Source organism: Chaetodon auriga, chromosome 21 (assembly GCF_051107435.1).
Source record: "Chaetodon auriga isolate fChaAug3 chromosome 21, fChaAug3.hap1, whole genome shotgun sequence".
NCBI classification, from domain to species: domain Eukaryota; kingdom Metazoa; phylum Chordata; class Actinopteri; order Chaetodontiformes; family Chaetodontidae; genus Chaetodon; species Chaetodon auriga.
This window is the reverse complement of record NC_135094.1, coordinates 17103716-17123063: the sequence shown is the minus strand read 5'-3', so window position 1 is coordinate 17123063 and position 19348 is coordinate 17103716. Positions and strand designations below refer to the sequence as shown.

Below are 19348 nucleotides of genomic sequence, written 5' to 3'. Positions count from 1 at the left end.
ATCTGAGATGTACCATGGGTTTGATCCTCAACTGAGTGCTAGATATTTTCTCTGGTTTTTAAACTGCAGTTTTGTTTCTGTCTTTGGTAGATTGTGCTGCCAGCTAGTTTTGTTTTTCTGGCACTGATGTTCACTCTGATCGTTCCACCTTTTGGAGAGTATCCAAGTCTCACTCTCAGTCCCTGGCTATATGGGAGACAGTACACCTTCTTCAGGTGGGTGTAATGGACATTAGATCACTGAGTGCTCTTTATCTGTTATGAAGAGACAAGTTTAATGAGATTAGTACAAAACTTCTAATTAAATTTGGCTAAAATGTTTTCTGATTTTGGTGTAGCAATATGTGTTTTATTGTTTTGTCCATCGCAGTAATGAGCGTCCTATGGATGCTCAGATGAGATACTTTGGTGAAGTGTTGCTGGACAAGCCAGGCTTTGGGACTCGCTGCATGGCGGATGAACCTCTCGAGTGAGTCACCTTCACAGATTTAGATCACCTTTTCCCAGACGGTCCTCTGTGTTATTTTGTTTAACAACGTGGGTCTGTTTCTCCTCACTGGTAGAGATTTCCCATGCAACAACATCACCACGGAGTGGGAGATGCCTCTTGTTAACCCCGTCCTGATAGATATGCTTGCTGGCCCAGAATGGAACTCCCTCAGACCTTCTCCGGACTGTCAGTGCAGCACACCCAGGAAACTCACCATGCTCCCTGTGTGTCCTGAGGGAGCTGGAGGCCTTCCACCTCCACAGGTAGATGGTTGGGTTAATATATTCAAAATGACCACAGCACACACACGCACTCACACTTGTTGTCATCATTTTTGGGGACATTACATAGACTTAGATTCACCTTCCAGAGGCTTACCTGAACCACGACCATAACCATGACCATGACTTGCCTAACCCTAACCCTTACCCCAACCTTAACCTAACCCTAACCTTACCCTAATCTTAACCCAAGTCTTCATCCCACACACACACGCAATCTACCACTTCCAGTACACTACTAACTTCCTTCAGCACACACTATTGTGTATTGTGTGTTACGTATCACTTCCACCTATTCAACTCATACTGCAAGCACTAGAGGTCCACCACTGCTGAAGAGTGTCTCCTATTAATGTACACTGTGTGTGTGTTTTATGCATTAGAGGATCCAGTCAACAGGAGATGTTCTCATGGACCTAACAGGCAGGAACATCTCTGACTACCTGGTGAAGACCTACCCCAGCCTCATCAGAACCAGGTATAAGATCCTTCGCACCAATTCAAAAGGAAGGACTTACTAACTTGTCCAAAAAGTAAAAACGGAATGCAAATAGTTATGAAATCCATTAAGTTACTGTACCGTATAACACCATCATTAATTTTAAAAAGGTGTGAGCCTATTTGTGGTATTGGAGTATTTTTTTTTTTTGATTGAACTGTCAATCTCTTTGCAGCTTGAAGAGCAAATATTGGGTGAACGAACAAAGGTAATTTCACATTTGTATCCAGCTGCTTCATTGTCAGATTGCAGTTAAGTCCAATTATCTTCGTGTTTTGAAGTTTATTATATGGATTGATGTGTTATGTGTAGTGGTGCAGTTCTCCCTCTAGTGGCTGTAATGGTGTGGTACAGTTTTTGGGCCGCAGGAACTGGAGTCACAGTACAGATTTATAGATGTCAGCAGGGTTTTTTTCTCTGTGGTGTCCAGGTATGGAGGTATATCAGTGGGAGGACAGCTCCCTGTTTTGGTGCTTCAACCAAAGACTATCCAGGATGTAGCGGTACAGCTGGGACGACTGCTCAATGTTACTGGGGTATGGCTTTAAAACTCAGCATTATTTGTTTGCTCATATTTGTGCGCAATATTCTGTGTGCACATCATCCTGCTCTTGAGTTTTGTAATAGGACCTCAAATTTTTGGTTGCAGGGCAAATACTCCAAACAAACGCTGAGGGACATAGGGACGTTCCTCAGGTACATGGAGACTCAAAACAATGTCAAGGTCAGTCCCGTGAAGCCTCATCAGGCAAATGAAACCTTCCTCACTGTGATCAGCTTGCTCAAAGTACACCATTCACTTTGGCAGGTGTGGTACAACAATAAGGGCTGGCACGCCATGGTTGCTTTCATGAACGTGGCCAACAATGCCATCCTCCGCACAAACCTGCCCAAAGGAGCAAACCTGGACGAATACGGAATCACTGCCATCAACCATCCACTGAACCTCACCAAAGAACAGCTCTCTGAGATCACTGTGTGAGTGCCCTTTTCTGGTGGTTTGCAAGGAAATGTAAGGCGTTTTTAAGAAGTCTCAGGGTGTGATACTGTAAATGCATAGTTGGAGTTGGAGTGTTTTTTTTTTCTTTTAGACTAGTTAACATTTACTCTCGATTTTTGAACTGATCATTTACCTCTGTCCTTTCCCAGCCTGACCACCTCAGTGGACGCAGTGGTGGCCATCTGTGTCATCTTTGCCATGTCCTTCGTTCCAGCCAGCTTTGTCCTCTATTTGATCCAGGAGAGGGTCACCCAGGCCAAACACCTGCAGTTTGTCAGTGGAGTCAGTCCATTGGTCTACTGGATGGCCAACTTTCTCTGGGACATGGTATAGTTACTCTGCTACCATATGGGATGTGTACCAAAGCCTGGCAAATGTCAGTCAGAAGATTATATTGGTATCTAATGTGTCTGTGTTCTTCCTCCAGGTGAATTACTCCATCAGTGCAGCCATGGTGGTGGAAATTTTCATCTTTTTTGATAAGAAGTGCTACACCTCACCAACCAACCTCCAACCACTTATTGCCCTGCTCATGCTTTATGGGTGGGTTTTTGTCTTTTCCAGGCTATAGCAGTTTGACTGTTTGAAAATGTTCATTATTACATTTGACACTGCCAACAAGTTACATTTTGTGCCAGTATTCAACATTTTCATGTAGTAAACCAACACAATTAAATGCCGCCGTACAAGCTCTAGCGTTTTCCTCTTGCGGCTCTGTAATTTTGTGAAATATTGACAAAACCAAGAGCAAATTACCTCTCTATCATAAGCAATTTCAAAACCAATACCTGAATTGATTCCACAATGACTTGCTGATTTTTAACAACAGGGTAATACAAGATTTCTTCTTTCTTTCTGTTCCCAAAATGATCAGTTGTCTGGTTATCACGATGAGTTTTAACATTCTTGGACACATGGGTACATTTTAAGATGCCTCCTCTAGCAGACATAGCAGATTTTTCATTACCGAGCCTAAATGTGAGCTACTGTCATCATCAGATTGTTACACTCCTGTGGGTCATGTGTACTGCACAGCTCACGCTAGCTAATGACACACCCAGTAGTAGTAGTAAATATAATACAATATTTGTATCATATATTGTTTTTTACTGAAGTGATATATATTATTTTGCTAAATTAAGAAAATTTAACATAAACATTTGTTACATTTTATATTCAAGTTTTTGTATCTTGTCAGTAGTTCAATAGTCTGCCAATCTCCTATTATTTGTTATGCTAATTATACTTTATCCAAACTAAGGTGCAGGTGATTTACTGATGTTAATGTTTAGTACTTTTGATAGTCTATAAAATATAAAATTATTGTGCAAAATGACACCTATTCCTATGTCTCAGTTCTTTGAGCTGCTCTGCATAAAATTTACTTAAAAAGTTGATTAGCACGTAGCTACACAGCTAGTTTTCCTAACAGTATATCATTGGTGTCTGGCATTAGATTGTGGCCTTCACTGTGCTTAACTGGTGCTTTATTTCATCTCTCTCTGCCTATTGTAGCTGGTCTGTGACGCCCATGATGTACCCCATGTCCTTTATATTCAGTGTGCCCAGCACAGCCTACGTCTCTTTGTCGTGCATCAACCTCTTCATCGGCATCAACAGCAGTGCCATCACCTTCATCCTGGACCTTTTTGAGGGCACCACAGTAAGACCATGGGGATATGCAACTGCTAATTCCATGCACCTTTAGTATCACCCTAACGTGTGTGTGTTGGATTTCTAGGCTCTGTACAAGGTCAACCAGCTGTTGAAGACCCTGCTGCTCATCTTCCCTCATTACTGCCTGGGCCGAGGTCTCATAGACATGGCCATGAACCAGGCTGTGACTGATATCTATGCTCGCTTTGGTAATACAAACCACACGCATGCTCTTTAAACTCACAGTCCAGCAAGAAAATACTTGTAGCAACACAACTGTCAGCCAACACGACATATCAACACTCTGAGTGAATGATGGGTCATTGGTTGCATCAGAAACCTGATAACTTACATGCAAAGTTGTAGCACACTCTAGACAACAGATTCTGTAGCAGTGAAGAATATATACGGGAAGTTGAAAGTGCAAAATATGAAAAATTACAATAAAATTACAATCACTGATTTCACTACAAAATATATTAAAAATATATTCAAGACAAGCTAATCTTCTGTTATAACTGAAAAATGTCCTTATGCCGAGCATACCCAGCATTTTTAAAAAGTGTGAAAGCATGATTGACAGGTGTGCTACACTGATGTATTTCCTCAGGCGAGGACTACAGTCCAGACCCCTACAACTGGGACTTTATTGGGAAGAACCTATTCTGCATGGCTGTTGAGGGATTCGTCTACTTCATCCTTAATATTCTCTTCCAGTATCGCTTCTTCCTGCATCACTGGTAGGTGCAGCAGAGCTTGAATTAGGAAACCAAACTCACCAGATGTACTTTAGTAATTGCTCATTAAAAATTACAATGTGCGTAATCAAATGCAGGGATGTTTTTCTAGATAACACAGTGTGATGTGAGGAGTGCATTGATTGACTGGAGGCTGATTTGCTGAGTGGTTAATTTTTCCATCGACAGGATATTAGACTGCCCAAAGCCTCCTATTTTGGATGAAGATGTAGATGTAGCAGAGGAGAGAGAGCGAATCTACAAGAGTGAGAAAACGAATGACATTTTACGCATACAAGACTTGTCCAAGGTGAGACATTTTCCTATTCAAACTGTGATCACTAATAGAAAGGACAAAATGCTAAGATGGATGTTCAATAAAGATCTCAAACTTAAGAAATACTTCCATCTTTACCCTTATTTTGTTCTCACCTTGCTTTGCCAGACATACACAGGAACAATCATCCCCGCAGTGGACCGAATCTGTGTGGGCGTATCACCTGGAGAGGTGTGTGTGATGCAATTTACTCCACAGAGGAAACATTCAGGTCACTTCATTGTTAATCTATTGTGTTTTATCTCCTACAGTGTTTTGGTCTCCTGGGGGTTAATGGAGCTGGGAAGACCACGACATTTAAAATGTTGACTGGAGACATTGACGTCACCTCAGGGGAAGCCTCAGTCGCTGGTCACTGGTTAGTGACATATTATTTTTACAAATAGTAGGAAGTAACCAACATGGAATTTATACATTTTGAGGCTTGTAAACAGCATACTTATTGTTTACCTCAAGTGTTTTCCCCTAAATCTTCAGTATTTTGACCAACATCTTGGACGTCCACCAGAACATGGGATACTGCCCACAGTTTGATGCCATAGACGAGCTGTTGACAGGTAGAGAGCACCTACACCTCTACGCCCGCCTTCGTGGAGTTCCAGAGGCTGAGATCAGCAGGGTGAGTCAGGAAATGAAGAGGCGTAAGCAGCACTGTAAATGATAAATATGTCCCCCAAGCCTAACTTATCACCCCCCCATTCCCCTTCTTGTGGAGGTGGAAAAAAGACGAATGCAAAAGGTGATGTTTTTATTTTAATTGCGAGCAGAATAAAGTGGCACATCCTTTCATTATAAGCACTGAGGAAAAGAGGAGAAGAGGAGAAGGGTGTAGTGGACAATTAAAGCAGCAATTTGATTTCAAAAATAGAACCACAGTTGAAGACTTCAAGACAGTACACACAAATCTTTGGCAGACTTGTTCTTTTCATCGAGCAAACGTCAACTTTTTAGACAGAGAAGAAAAAAACAGAATATCACCTAGAAAATGAAGTGGGGACGATACCAGAAACAGTCATAATGTGCTACTGTGGTTTAAAGAATGAAAGAAGTTCTGTTAGAAGCCTCGCACATTTGGAAACTACAAAGTAAATGTAGAGTCATTTCAATCTATAAACCTGTCTGATTTTGATCCTGTATCAAATATACAGCTTTACTTTACAGACGTTTGACTGCTTTGTAACATGAGGCACTTCTCCTCCTCGTGCTCAGGTTGCAGAGTGGGCCATCCAGAAGCTGGGTCTGTCAGAGGATGCAGGCCGAAGTGCTGGGACCTACAGCGGAGGTAACAAGAGGAAACTCTCCACAGCCATCGCTATGATAGGCTGCCCTGCGCTGGTGCTGCTGGTGAGGCCCACACTGATGACAGTGCTTGGTTTGGATTAGCGTTTTAGGAATGGACGTGGTTTGGTGTTTGTGTGTTAATGTGTTTGTTGTCACCATTCATGTACATTAGGATGAGCCCACTACCGGTATGGACCCTCTCTCCAGACGCTTCCTGTGGAACTCCATCATGAGTGTTATTCAGGACAGACGAGCTGTGGTCCTCACCTCACACAGGTAAACGACGTGCTGTGGGTGTTTGACTGTGTATCTACATGAATGCATATTTATGAGCACAGATTTTGATTCTAATTTTGCCATCTGTCCTTACAGTATGGAGGAATGTGAGGCGCTGTGTACCCGCTTAGCAATAATGGTTAATGGATCGTTCAAGTGTTTGGGAACCATTCAGCATCTCAAATACAAGTTAGTCATTTTACTTCATCTCATCACGTCAAATTCTTAAAATAGATTCCTCTAAGAATTCAACAATGAATGCAAATTCCAAGTAGCTTAGCAAAATTGCTGATCTTTGATGCTTTACCGGACGTCAATGTGAACACAGGTATGGCGATGGCTACGTGGTGACCATGAAAATCAGGGCGGCTAAGCCCGGTTGTGCCCCAGACTTGAACCCTGCCGAAGCGTTTATGGAGAGCACCTTTCCTGGATGCATCCAGAGAGAGAAACACTACAATACTCTGCAGTACAAGATCTCGTCCTCCTCCCTGGCCAGGATCTTCCAAATGGTCCTGGCTAACAAAGACAAGCTTAAAATAGAGGACTACTCAGTGTCACAGACCACTCTTGATCAGGTAAATGAGCCCAGGAAAAGACAATGTAATGTATTATGAAATGAGAATTTAAACACATTTCCACACTTAAAATGAATTCCGATCATTTTGCTGATTCCTTCACTTCACCTAGCGCCATTAGCATTAGTTTCGTTTGTGACCAGACCTAATCTCATTCTCATCAGCCTCAGCTGTACCTTGTATTCGGACCTAATTAGTAAATGTTAACATGCTAACACAAAAACCAAGGGTGTAAACCTAGTAAATATTATACCTGCTAACAGCTACATGTGACTAATGTCACAAGCATGTTAGCATAGTAGTATTTCAAATATTTGCCTTTTGATTTGCCATTTGACTTGATATCTTGATAGATATTGAGATGCTCTTATATATTGTATGTCAAATCTTGCTACACTGGTTTTCATTCTATTTTTTCAATGTCAAAGCCATCGTTTTGGTTCAGAGGATGACATATTGATCCTAATGTTTCTATATCCCTGCAGGTTTTTGTGAATTTTGCCAAGCAACAGTCAAGAGAGGATGACGCTATCGTGTTGCATCCGAAAGCTGCTGGGGCACAGCGATACATTGACACCACACCCATGAAGTCTTTAAGGAAGTGAACTCAATTAGCTCAACTGGTGCTGCCGTGTTCAAAAAAAACGCGGCCTATGCATGTGTGTGCGCTTCGAATGACTGAAAGCTAGCTGGAAGAACTTGAACCTCCTCTTTAAATGAGTCTACAGAAGATACAATATAGTCATCATGGTGTCCCACCCGATAGCCTGATAGATACAAGTGACTGGTGCATAGTCAGTTTTGGGATACTACAAGTGTAAAATCACAGAAGATGAACTGGTTATGTTGTCCAAATTTGTGCAAAAGACGTCTTTTTGCAGTCCTTGATGATCCATGTGTGGTGTTAGGCCTTCAAATGCAGTCTGTGCTGCACAGGCTCTACTTTGCTTTTTCCGATGAACAGGGTTAGCGGGCTATGAATTTGGAAAGTGTGGAGCATTTATGTGCCTGCTACATGTTCCACGTCCTGCTCACCTTGTAGGCCTTGCCAACTAAATGAAACAGAGCTTTTAGATTTAAGACATGGACCGTGACTTTGATTGATGACATGTCAGACAAGTCCAATACTGCACTGCGACGGGAGCTCGGTGTGAAAGAAGCATAGGTCCATATTTTTTTTTGCTTCAGATGCCAAGAAAGATTTTTTTTTTGCCTTCTTTAGATATATGAAAGAAGCACTCAGAGAAGCATAGTCTTAGCACTTTATTGATGCAGCTTTGATTGAAGCATCGCAATTTTTACCAAGACGTTGAGCAATCTGCTTAAAAAAAAAATCTGCTAGTGCAATACAGTTAATCATTTTTACAAAATACTCTTGCTGCTATTAAATGTATTTCAATATCAGGTGATTTTTTTATGCCACCAATGTCTTGTTCAGTCTGTGGGGCTTAAACTGTCTACGTTCCACCAACACCCGGTGTCATTAGAGGAAGCTGACACAATGCCACAAGTGATGTTAGTGAAAGGACCATCATGTAAATAAATACATTTTCCTTAAGAGGTGGAATTTTCTTTTGCGCTACAATTTTCACCACATTCACATTTCTAGAAAACAGTTGAATAAAACCTGAGATTAGACAGCAAGGGCGAGTGCAGCAGTCATCACTGACTACCTGATAAGCCCTCTACACATTAATGCCAGAAGTTACACTTCTACAGTACAGTTTCCATTTCTCTGAAGAAAACAATCTGAGACATACAGTGGAGAAGCTTGATATTAGCATAATTGAATATCTGCTTTATCAGCATTCCCACTGAGAGCTCAAAAGTGATGCTGCGCCCTCAAATGGATGCCATTTTAATATTTAGTCTGTTTGTTTGCTTCCACAGGCACTTTATTATGAGCCATAGAAAATCTTTATCATTCCTTTTATTTAACCTGAAAACATTATTAGTGCTAATGTAAGCGTTCGGCACTGGAAAGAAGTGACACAACATGTGAGCTAATGAGACAGCTTGCAGTGAGAGCTACTGACTGGTCTGAGTTTGGGTTGCTAAAATGCTGAAGTGCCATTTTTCAACCTTTTGTCAAGTCCCGAAAGAACCAAATGCCAAAAAATCCAACAATTATGTGTAACTCAGGTTAATACATCACAGAGAATATGACAGCAATAAAGATTTATCTCATTACTAACTTCATATCACATATCAAATGACGAAGCAGTAACTAAACCTTTGCTGAAGCGAACACTTAGCATGTTGCAAGCTGTTTAAAAGGCTCCAGTGTATTGCCATGACATTATTGCTCTCATCCCCCCTCCTCTCAGTTCATTCATTGATATAAAAAACTTGCATAGTGCTGGACTGTGGAGCAACAAATGTCTTTGTTTCGAGAGGGTGAATATGCACGCCTTATACGACACAATGGTTCATGTCTTCACTCAGAGAATCAGGGGGATAATGGCCATCCGGAGGCTGGGATAGTCCTTGAATTCCCTGCTGTAGGCTCTGTGCTTTCCTTTGGCCCAGATGGTCATCTGAATGAACCCCAATAATGTGTACAATGCCACTGGAATACAAAACATGCGAATATTAGGATACACATTTTGGTGCAACTATTGTGAGTTGGTGCAGGAAGTGGATTTATGCTAATAAAACATAATCTGCTGTACATACCAGGGAGACACTGGGTCATGATGGAAAAGCTCACCCAAGCTCCAACCTACAGTGTGGGTCAAATATAGCCAAACAGGCTGGTAAATATACAAGCATAGCTGACATTAATTACCAAAACAAATCCCCATGAGTGCTCTCTGTTACCTCATATGTGTAATTTGGACAGGATACAAAGAAAAACAGCCATGTGAAGGGGTTCTTCGTTGGCATGGGAAACCTTCGGCCCCTGGATCCTGAGAAACGAGAGCGAGATTACGTTAAAATAACATTTAAATTTTATTTTAAATAGCGGTTCACTTAGTGATGAAAATACACTGTGGACACCCATATCATGCTTAGTGTTAGCATGGACTGTAAAGCAATGATTTACAGTGGTTTTAATATATGATTTCATACAAAATCTAAACAAATGGGTTGGACAATGTTTACAAAAGGTGGTGTACTATGGAAGAAAACAAAATACAGCTCGACAGCTTACCATCTCCTCTGAGGCTATTTAGAGTCAAGTGAATGGAGAAGTTGCCTAGTTCACACGTCTGAAGCAGAAACAAGCATTTTCAGTACACTTTCATTTCACATTTCCATGTACACTGAATTAATGTTGGTCCTGAGTGACCACCAGCATACATACCACAAACATGACTAATGCAGAGTTAACCTGTAGCTCTCCATATGCTGTGAAGAGAGATATGCTGGTGTTAATGCAGAAAATAGAGAACAGTCTGTGTGTGTGTCTGTGTGTGCATGGGCTGACTTACATGGAGGTGTATAAAGAGGGTGGTTGATATAGTAGGCCAACCAAGCTGAGAAACCCCAGTAATAGGCACAATTCTGAGAGAGGAGGCAAACAATACAGATGTTTGAACATGTGAATATGATTTTCTTTTAAGCATTGCATGGTGTGCAATGAACTGGGGCATTAAAATGAACATTTCTGGCTCACTTTGATCCAATTTCTAATTTTAACTGCTACAATACACACAGTAGAAGACCTATAATAACTACCCCTCCTCATGAAGACACTGTGCTCTGAGACTGTTTTAAGCAGCATTCTGTATCAGAAGGAGTCCTTAGGCTAAATCAGTACCACAACAGCTGGCATGGGACAGGGAAAAAGAGGCCACACGCTGTAAAAGAGGCGAGCATCTCGTCAGCAGCTCTTCTTTTCAAGGGTAGTCGTGTCCTCACCCTTACTATTATCCTGAGAGGCATGGTCCCATGGGAGAAACGATGCACAAAGATAGTCTCTATCAGCCTCTTCATATAGTGGAAGGTATGGCAGGCACAGGCTAGCCTGAGAGACGGGGGTGGGGGGGTGGGGGGGGGGGGATTGAGATTTCAGAGCAAACAGAAACAGATGGCATTAGATAAGACCTTCCTACTTTCAGCTACAACCCTAAAATGACAACCCATGAGGAAGAGAATGTGGATCAATAAGCAGATCAACATGAATAAAAGAGACAGTCCAAACCATCCTGTTAGAGCAGCGGGAAATATTGATTTCTTTCAACAACAGTTATGATATCTCATGTCAGAGTAAATGGTACACTGACATCAGGTAATGCAGTTAGTTTTCACATTCTGATTTAATTTCTCAGACTGACGTTTACTCCATTGTAGACATGATTCTATTTGTAGCAAAGCACAGAATAGCAGTAAAACATTAAAGTAACTAAAATTAAAAACAAAATCAGAAAAACATATTTCAACATTTTGGGAAAATGAAGTTCAGGAACAAAGACCACAGCCCGAACACATCCCACTTCCGCACAAGTATTTAAGCTCAACTGGTTCATTCATTTCCTCTTCGAATCCGAGAACATCCAATGAGGCGGCTCCCCCCACCCTGAGCATCAACTCCCCTGGTTCCATCCCCCCTCCAAGCTGGCAGCTCACACTGGTCCATCGTCACACTCCATCTCTCCCTTCATCCTCTCATCCCTCACCCTTCTTCCCCTACTCTGTCATCCCTCGACCCTCATCTCTCCATCCCTCACTTCTTCATCCCTCGCTCGTCATCCTTTCATCCCTCGAACCTCATCCCTTCATCCCCTCATCCCTGGACCCTACCTTCCCCTTCGTGCCTCGACCCTCATCCAAGTGAATATGCATATTATCCAAACATACAACTATTGTAAAAATGTCTTTCCTACACTTACGTGACAACAGGATAGGGACTGGAGGTAAAGGCATATCTGTGTGAGTAAATGTACGGGACTCGAAAATAGAAGAGGAGGTAGGTGAGAAGGGGCCCAATGCACTCTGCCAGAAACACCTGGAGACAAAAGAACAGGGAAAGTTTACACTTTATTCTCTCTACTGTGGAGCCCGGGAGGTGTCATGGAGAAAACTTATGTTACATTGTGAAACACAGTATCACAAAGGTGATAGACAGTGCAGGAGGAAACTTGTTACACAGTAATGTGATACTTTTTGTTGTGACGAGTAACGTAAAGGGTTAGTTTTGCACTTTAAGTAATCAGTTATTTAGATATGTTTCAAACAAGAAACATTTTTATTTGTTAGAGCCCACGTGTAGCTCGAGATGGAGGAGAAGACAGCCTTTATGTCGTGGAAGTATCCATGGCTGAAAGGGATTCGAGTACCACAGTGAAATGCAAATTATGCCTGAGTGGTGAGTGTCTGTCAATCTGCTCTGCTTCAAATCTGAAGAAGCACCTGCGAGTGTGGCCTTGTGCAAGCTAAGCACAGCTCCACAGCGCTCAGGTATCCTCAGTTTCTATTTACTTTCAAGTGCTTCAAATAATTCTACTTTTTTGTGTGAACTTTTATCTTTACTTGTAACCAAACATAATAGTTAATAAAGATCTGCAAAGGGGATTTTGCATCTGTTCTTCATTAACCTGCATAGAATATATGCTAATTTACTGTTAGTCCATCAGTAATCTTGGAGTGTGCCTCTCTTACCATAGTCCAGCCTAACTGTGGACCCAGATCTCTGAAGTACATGGTGGCAGTGGTCCCAACCGGTAGATTCTGTAAGATTTCATCATCTCTGAGTGATTTTTCCTCTAACAAACAAGAAGAACAAATATTTTATGTGCACAAATCCATCTGAAATTCTCCCATGAAGTAATTCTACCATGCAGTGGAAAACATAAACTCTAGATTATGAAGCTTTCTGGAGCTGAGAAATGAGCGCATTGAGAGAATTTGCAATTAGAGTCATGCGGATACATGTTAAGCAGTCGTGTGCACAGCGCTGTGGCCTAAACTGATGTTTCAGAGTGTTTTTAATGAAGGTCTGATCAGTTTTTCAGCACACGTTCTCTCCACCTGAAAGCTCATGGGGGCACAGCCACAGATAATATGCTGTACTAATTGGATGACATTTTTAGAATATCCTCAGGGGTAATTGGCCCACATTGCTTTTAACCAAAGTCTCTGCTCTGTGCTTTTTAGTAACAAGATAGCCTTCAACAAAAGCTGCAGTATCATACCTCATGGTAGGTCTTTTCCTGTCCTTCATATGTCTTTGCTATTTTAATTCAGGCTAAAATGAATGGAAAAAGGATGTACATTAACACTCTTGCTTTTATGGGGAACATGAAGGACGAACACACGGTGGTCTTCACAGCGATGGTGGCTCTGCAAAGATCTTTAGGGCTCTCATTCACCTCGAGAGCAAGGGGCCATTGCTGATGTTTCAGGATCACACTGGGTAATGGCAGTGATTTCCTTTCAAAATCCCCCTTTAAATTCACCCACATCTTGCAATATGTCATCAATATTAGCGGTGTGGAGACATTAGGCCCCACACAGAGATCATGCAATGCTTTATAATCATTTCAGTAGCTTTGATGGACACACGTCTCTTCTAAAGCATGTGCATTATGGACATGAACTCTGTGGGATGCTGCACATGATATTCTAAGATGAACACGTCTCCATGTAAGTCAGATGACAAAACTTTACTTTACAACTTTATGCTTGATATAGTTCACGTTACCTATCTAATGATGAGTACTGCTGCATTATATAACAGACATGTAATCACGTGTACACACAATAGATAGTCCTATTCCAGGGAGCTACGTCTGCAGACAAAACATAAACTGTCCTATAAATAGCAGCATAGCCGATTTCTTCACAGTATCAGACGCTGGATGACTGGATGGTAAATGCATCGCTTACTGCGGCTTTAATGCTGCGAAAGAAACTCTAATAAATACACATACATGAGTAATCGCAACATGGCTACTTACTGGGGTCCAGCTTCAGGGCCTGTCTTGCTGGGTACCAGTGAGGATCTGAGTGGCTCAACCACACACACACACACACACACACACACACACACACACACACACGCAGGGTTGGACAGAGCTAGCATTGCACACACAGATTTTGGCCTTAGGCCTGATAATAATTGATCACAATGGAATAATGTTGAGCTCTGCTGCTCTGATGGATGCTGATGGCCTCGGGCTTGGCAAACATTTGGTAACATTTCTGACCAGAGACACACACCACAAGAAATTGTTCGTAATGGGGCATCTCTCTGGGGAAGTGGTGTGACATGATATACTGTAGGATGATTCACTCAATGGCATAGCTATCTTATTAATCAGCATTTTTATTTTCCCTAAGACCCATGGATATTCAAGACTGAGTTCAAAGTAAATGTGCAATTAAAGATACGAAACAATAATACAACAGTATAATATCATTTCAAATTGATATCTTGGACTGCACAGTATATTATAGAACCAGCAAACAAGATGAATACTCAGACCCACTAAACTCATTGCTTTACAAAGTGAATAGAAACACTCACATGATTTGTGAAAAAGGCCCTTGATGTCTCCTATTGTTGAGTACGGCTCCACCTGGGTGGAATACAAACATAAGATATGTAACCTTGATGTATTATCAGTGAAGAGACTGACAGTGTTTCTTGCTAAAACCCCTAAAGCAAAGCTCACAGTCATTAAAAAGTCATGCAGGGCAGACAGAACATGTTGAAAGAACCAAAGCTTTATTTCAAAAGAAGTGTGTCTAAAATCATTGTCCAATTGGTGGGATGATACAGCCAAGAAACATGGAGTCTTGGGTTTGAATATTTCTCTCGATGTTAACATAGCAAGCTGATGCACAATACATAGAGTCAGACTGTGGAAGATTATCTTTCCAACCTTAAGACTACCAAAGGGGAAATAAAAGGGTAAAACTGTAGCAACATGGCAGCATACCTTATCTAAAAAACAAAGCTGCTCTTTGGTTTTGGCATCCAGGACCTTCACCTGAAGAAAACACAAGATGTACCACCTTTAAGCACAAGAACCAGCTAATAAGTTCCACACACAGTTCAGAGATTACGAGAGATTTTCATTCACACCTCATACTCAGCCACTGAATATTCACAGTGTGCTAAATGTGATGAGACTCGGCCTCTGGGTGCCACCTCAGCAACAAAACCACAGGCAGTGAAAGCTGGCCCAGCTTTCACATCATATCCATTACCAGAAGGCTGGAAGTACATCGTAGGTCGTAAATTTGAAGAGAAGTCAACTCTCTATCATATAATATTTCTATCCTTTGTTGATTTATGCAAGCACATTTTCCCATAAGCCACCCAGCACTTTATCTTCAATACAGCCTCAAAATATTCATGATATTGACACTAATGTTACACTGAAGATCTAGAATTTTTTCTACTTTAGAGCATGCATGGTTTGAACTACATGCACCTATACTGATTATTGACTATTCTTTAAACTATCCCTGGCTCTTATCCTTCTTCCAAGAACAACAATGGGGATTATAGGACATGCAGTCTCAATTTGAACTCAAATCACATAATAAATTTTGATGCCTGCATGAAAGACTAGCTCAACAAAAAGCACTCAAAGCAATATGATTTATCAGTATCATTCAATCAACCACAGAAATGCGAATCAAATATGAATGAAAATATCCCATTACGGGTAAGCACAGCTGAAACTCTTCTTAGTGGCCCTACTGTCAAGCAAGTCCAGTTTTCCTGATCAAGTGCAGGCATCTCAGCCTGAATAATGAGGCTGGTTGAGTCTGGTAAGGGTGAAAAAAGGGAATTGTGTTGTCCTGCTGCTCTCTTGCACACATCTTTTTCATCTTAATTAGACCATGTCAGTGGTGATGTACGGCATATGCAAGGAGGATGGTGGGTGGCGGCCCACAATTTGCCCTGAAAGCACTCCATACTGTGCGGCTCAGCAGAGCTGTCCTAGCTAAATTGGTTCCCTTACTGGACAGTGTAATAACCCGCTAATGGATACCGAAAGATTTGCTGAGTGCACAGTCAAGAAAGGGAGAAGGAGAATGGGGGGAGAGAGAGAGAGAGAGAGAGAGAGAGAGAGAGAGAGAGACAGACAGAGAGAGAGAGAGAGAGCTTATACCATCTGCTGTTTGCATTGCAAAAAAACAGAAGTTTGGTAAGTCATTTAATCTTGTGACCAAACTTATTTTACAGCATTCTAATCATGAATTCTTGGTTCGTGTCAGTCGCATTAAGTCTCAAACAAGAAATTGGGTTTAAGTTCCCTCTTTTTTCAAATTACACTCTCTTGGAGTTCTTGCAACCAGCAAAGCCTCCCAGTTCAGTGAAAAATACCCTGCGAGGCACTTCACAATTCTAGATATGAAACATGAGTGTTGCACCTTGTCCCTGTGTGCAGTGTTTGTGTGTGTGTTCAGTGTTCATGCTTGGCAGGATCTGAGCACAGGGCATGTTGACGTCTCAGTAAAGGGCATCCTGGGAGATGGGTTTGTTTTGCTTTCCATCTGCTAACCTTCCCAACTGCGTTCTAGGGGCACATGTTGAGGCATTTGCATGCTCACGAAGAGCATCAAGGGTGTCATTAGGGCAGTGTGTTGTAAAGCGGAGTGCACTCCGCTGTGCTGTGCCCTTGTAAATCTGATTATCAGACGTGCCTGTCCTCTCATGGGAATACAGGGCATTGCTGACAGCACAGGTCACACAGAACATGTGCGTGCGTGCTTCTGAGGGCTGGTGAGGGCTTTGTGGATGTGAGGGGAATTGAAGTGTTTTTCAAATGAACATTTCTTCTTTGCATGCAAAGTGTGTTTCTAAAAACTTTCAGTTTGACATCTGAGGTGATCTGGTTTGTTCATCTCACAATATCTGTCTTAGATAATCCAAGTAATGGATACCAACTTGAAGAAGTCTCTTAGCTGTAATAGCTCCTCTTAATGTGATGGCTGATGAATGTAACGGCTGATCTTGACCACAAGGATCATTACTTCACACACTGAGCATGATACTACTGAAGCTGATTAGCTGCATGTGGCTGCCGAGCGTACACCACTGTCTTTAGCTTCCACACGCACACAAACTGGACAGAATTTCTCTTTCAATCAAGGAAAGCAATCAACAAAGCACTCATCTGACTTTTCATGTGCTGCAAATTCAAAGGCTGCCTTTTGAATTTCCACAAGCACCTGTCTCAGAACACACTCAGAGAGAAAAGGGTGTACTTGTTTTCATCCTGCAGCTCCAAAACAGCACAACTCTTAACCTTAACTTTCAAATAACCACTAATAGTAATAGTGTGGATAAGATTGGACAAGATGCCATCATGCTGTGAAAGTGGAATGGCCGTGAGCTAAGATGAGGTTGCTAAAGTGCTAAGTAGCGAGGCTGAATTTCCTGTGGTGTTCCATTAAAAGCTTAAAAGGCAATTTGCCTTCAAAAGTTCTGTAAGTGAAGTTTGCTCACATCTGATGTCAAGTGCGGGCGTTAAGGCTTGAAAAGTCCACAAACCTTGAAAAGTATTAGTATAAATCTTGAGGCAGGGCAAAGGTTGTCCATTCAGTATCAAGCTAAACACAGCAGCTGGTTAGCTTTGACTGGAGAACAGGGGGAAAACAGCAGGGAACAGCTAGTCTGGCCCTGCATCCTCCACGCAACCCTCCCATTTTGACACTTTTGTTGTTGTACAGATTAAACAAACCAGATATAACTCGCTCATCAGCAACCTTTAGAGGTGCTCGTAGGCAGATTTTACCTTTGAACAGAGCAGGTTAGCTGTTTCCAGTCTTTATGCTTAGCTGAGCTCACCAGTTGCTGGCTGTAGCTTAACATTTGGTGTACAGACATGACAGTGGTGTCAAATCTAAACTTATGACTTCTATCTGTTTGATAACCTGATAAATCAAAAGTTTGGCTCATTCGGCTTGCAGCCTTTATGTCGGCCTGACAGTTAGCGAGAGCGTGGCACACATCCCAGAGCATGTTGTAAATTAGCTTGAGCTCATAGACCTGCTGAATTCCTTGTCTACTTCTTCATTAGTACCCATCAGGCGCTGTGAGACAAGACTCGAGCCAAGAAAAAATCATGACAGGGTCTCCAGCTCAGTTAAGTTTACTCTGACATGGAAATGTGGACTCCAGAAAGTCTGCCGAGCTTTAAACTTCTTAAGTGTTTTTGGTATTCAGCAAGAAGCGATTTGGTTTTTCTGTCTTATCATAAGGCTGCTGAGCACAATCATTCTGCTAACGTCAGACTGACATTCATTTTAAAAGTTTAGCTCCATGAGCCGTCCTCAACGTCTGATGAGTGTCAACAAGCAAGTCTGAGAAGATCCATCCTGTTTTTCACAGTAAATGGAGTTTATCTGACGGTACAGTATCTGTATCTGAGGATCAACTATCAGTCATTAAGAAACTGAAGAAGAACATTATTAATACAAACTTATTACAGATTCCCAAATTCAGCTTGACCTCTATTAAATATTGTACAGCGAGTCTGTTGCTGAAGTGAGGCCTTGTGAAGCACATCTAAAACTCTAAATCAGAAAGTGGTGATTAAAGATTTCAGCTCATTCAAAGGCATTGTGTGCCACTTAGCTTAATACTGTAATACTGTGCATCCACACTTACCTCAAAGAAGGTGGGCCGACTCATGGCGGTGGGTTATTATTGTGTCCTCTGTGTACAGGGTGAAAGAACGATGACCTTAAACATCAGTATAAGAAACCCCAACACACACACTCATTCCTTCCACACATGCAGAAGCAGTTCCTCTCCTTTCGAGGACAAACCCTGGACTGACCCCTTATTCTTCCCAGCTTCCTTCTCTCTCTCAATCTCACCCTCTCTCTCTCTCTCTCTCTCTCTCTCTCTCTCTCTCTCTCTCTCTCTCCCCTCTGAGATAGTGCTGGGACACAGAATCACTACAGGCACTCCAGAAACCCTGCACATGCTCTCCCTCCTGCTTTCCGTTCCTCCTTCCTTCACCTCTTTGGAGAACAGCACTTGGCAGAGACCAACTTGGCTCAAGTTAGCAGGTACCCACCTGAGACCGAGACTGCTGAACAGTACAAGAATGCCGGAGAATGCCAGAGACCATAAAATATATAAGATGACACAAAACTTTAATATCTCTTTAGGAACTAGGAATCTTTAGGAGCACTAAATCAAATAAACAAGTGGAGCAAATAGATTCTATAGTTAAATGCACCTCTGAAAATGCTGAAACATGAAAGATATTATGAAACATCGTTCTATTCATGTCACCAA

The 19348-nt window shown here is 41.8% G+C and overlaps 2 protein-coding genes across 4 annotated transcripts in view; one reads left to right on the top strand and one right to left on the bottom strand.

The window, feature by feature from the left end:
* The window catches only part of abca4a (ATP-binding cassette, sub-family A (ABC1), member 4a), a 34118-nt gene extending 25426 nt beyond the window's left edge, over window positions 1–8692 (top strand). For all 3 annotated transcript variants that reach the window (XM_076761259.1, XM_076761258.1, XM_076761257.1), the window contains 22 exons: window positions 91–215; window positions 370–468; window positions 563–752; window positions 1154–1248; window positions 1445–1477; window positions 1700–1805; window positions 1919–1993; window positions 2078–2247; window positions 2419–2596; window positions 2697–2812; window positions 3785–3932; window positions 4011–4134; window positions 4536–4665; window positions 4852–4972; window positions 5108–5170; window positions 5251–5357; window positions 5477–5618; window positions 6209–6343; window positions 6453–6556; window positions 6653–6745; window positions 6885–7134; window positions 7620–8692. In XM_076761259.1, the coding sequence (XP_076617374.1) occupies window positions 91–215; window positions 370–468; window positions 563–752; window positions 1154–1248; window positions 1445–1477; window positions 1700–1805; window positions 1919–1993; window positions 2078–2247; window positions 2419–2596; window positions 2697–2812; window positions 3785–3932; window positions 4011–4134; window positions 4536–4665; window positions 4852–4972; window positions 5108–5170; window positions 5251–5357; window positions 5477–5618; window positions 6209–6343; window positions 6453–6556; window positions 6653–6745; window positions 6885–7134; window positions 7620–7739 (2724 nt within the window). In that variant the 3' untranslated portion in view covers window positions 7740–8692. The remainder of the gene's footprint in view (window positions 1–90; window positions 216–369; window positions 469–562; window positions 753–1153; window positions 1249–1444; window positions 1478–1699; window positions 1806–1918; window positions 1994–2077; window positions 2248–2418; window positions 2597–2696; window positions 2813–3784; window positions 3933–4010; window positions 4135–4535; window positions 4666–4851; window positions 4973–5107; window positions 5171–5250; window positions 5358–5476; window positions 5619–6208; window positions 6344–6452; window positions 6557–6652; window positions 6746–6884; window positions 7135–7619) is intronic.
* A 17-nt stretch (window positions 8693–8709) lies between these two features.
* On the bottom strand, window positions 8710–18965 carry tecrl2a (trans-2,3-enoyl-CoA reductase-like 2a). Its single transcript, XM_076761260.1, has 13 exons — window positions 18710–18965; window positions 15021–15071; window positions 14606–14657; window positions 14037–14081; window positions 12739–12842; window positions 11970–12085; window positions 10999–11104; window positions 10569–10641; window positions 10442–10485; window positions 10289–10346; window positions 9955–10043; window positions 9811–9856; window positions 8710–9703 (listed from the first exon to the last, which is right to left on the bottom strand). Exons 1-13 carry the CDS (start codon window positions 18731–18733, stop codon window positions 9576–9578), a joined length of 936 nt encoding a protein of 311 aa, XP_076617375.1. The 5' UTR covers window positions 18734–18965; the 3' UTR covers window positions 8710–9575.
* Between the last annotated feature and the right edge of the window lie 383 nt (window positions 18966–19348).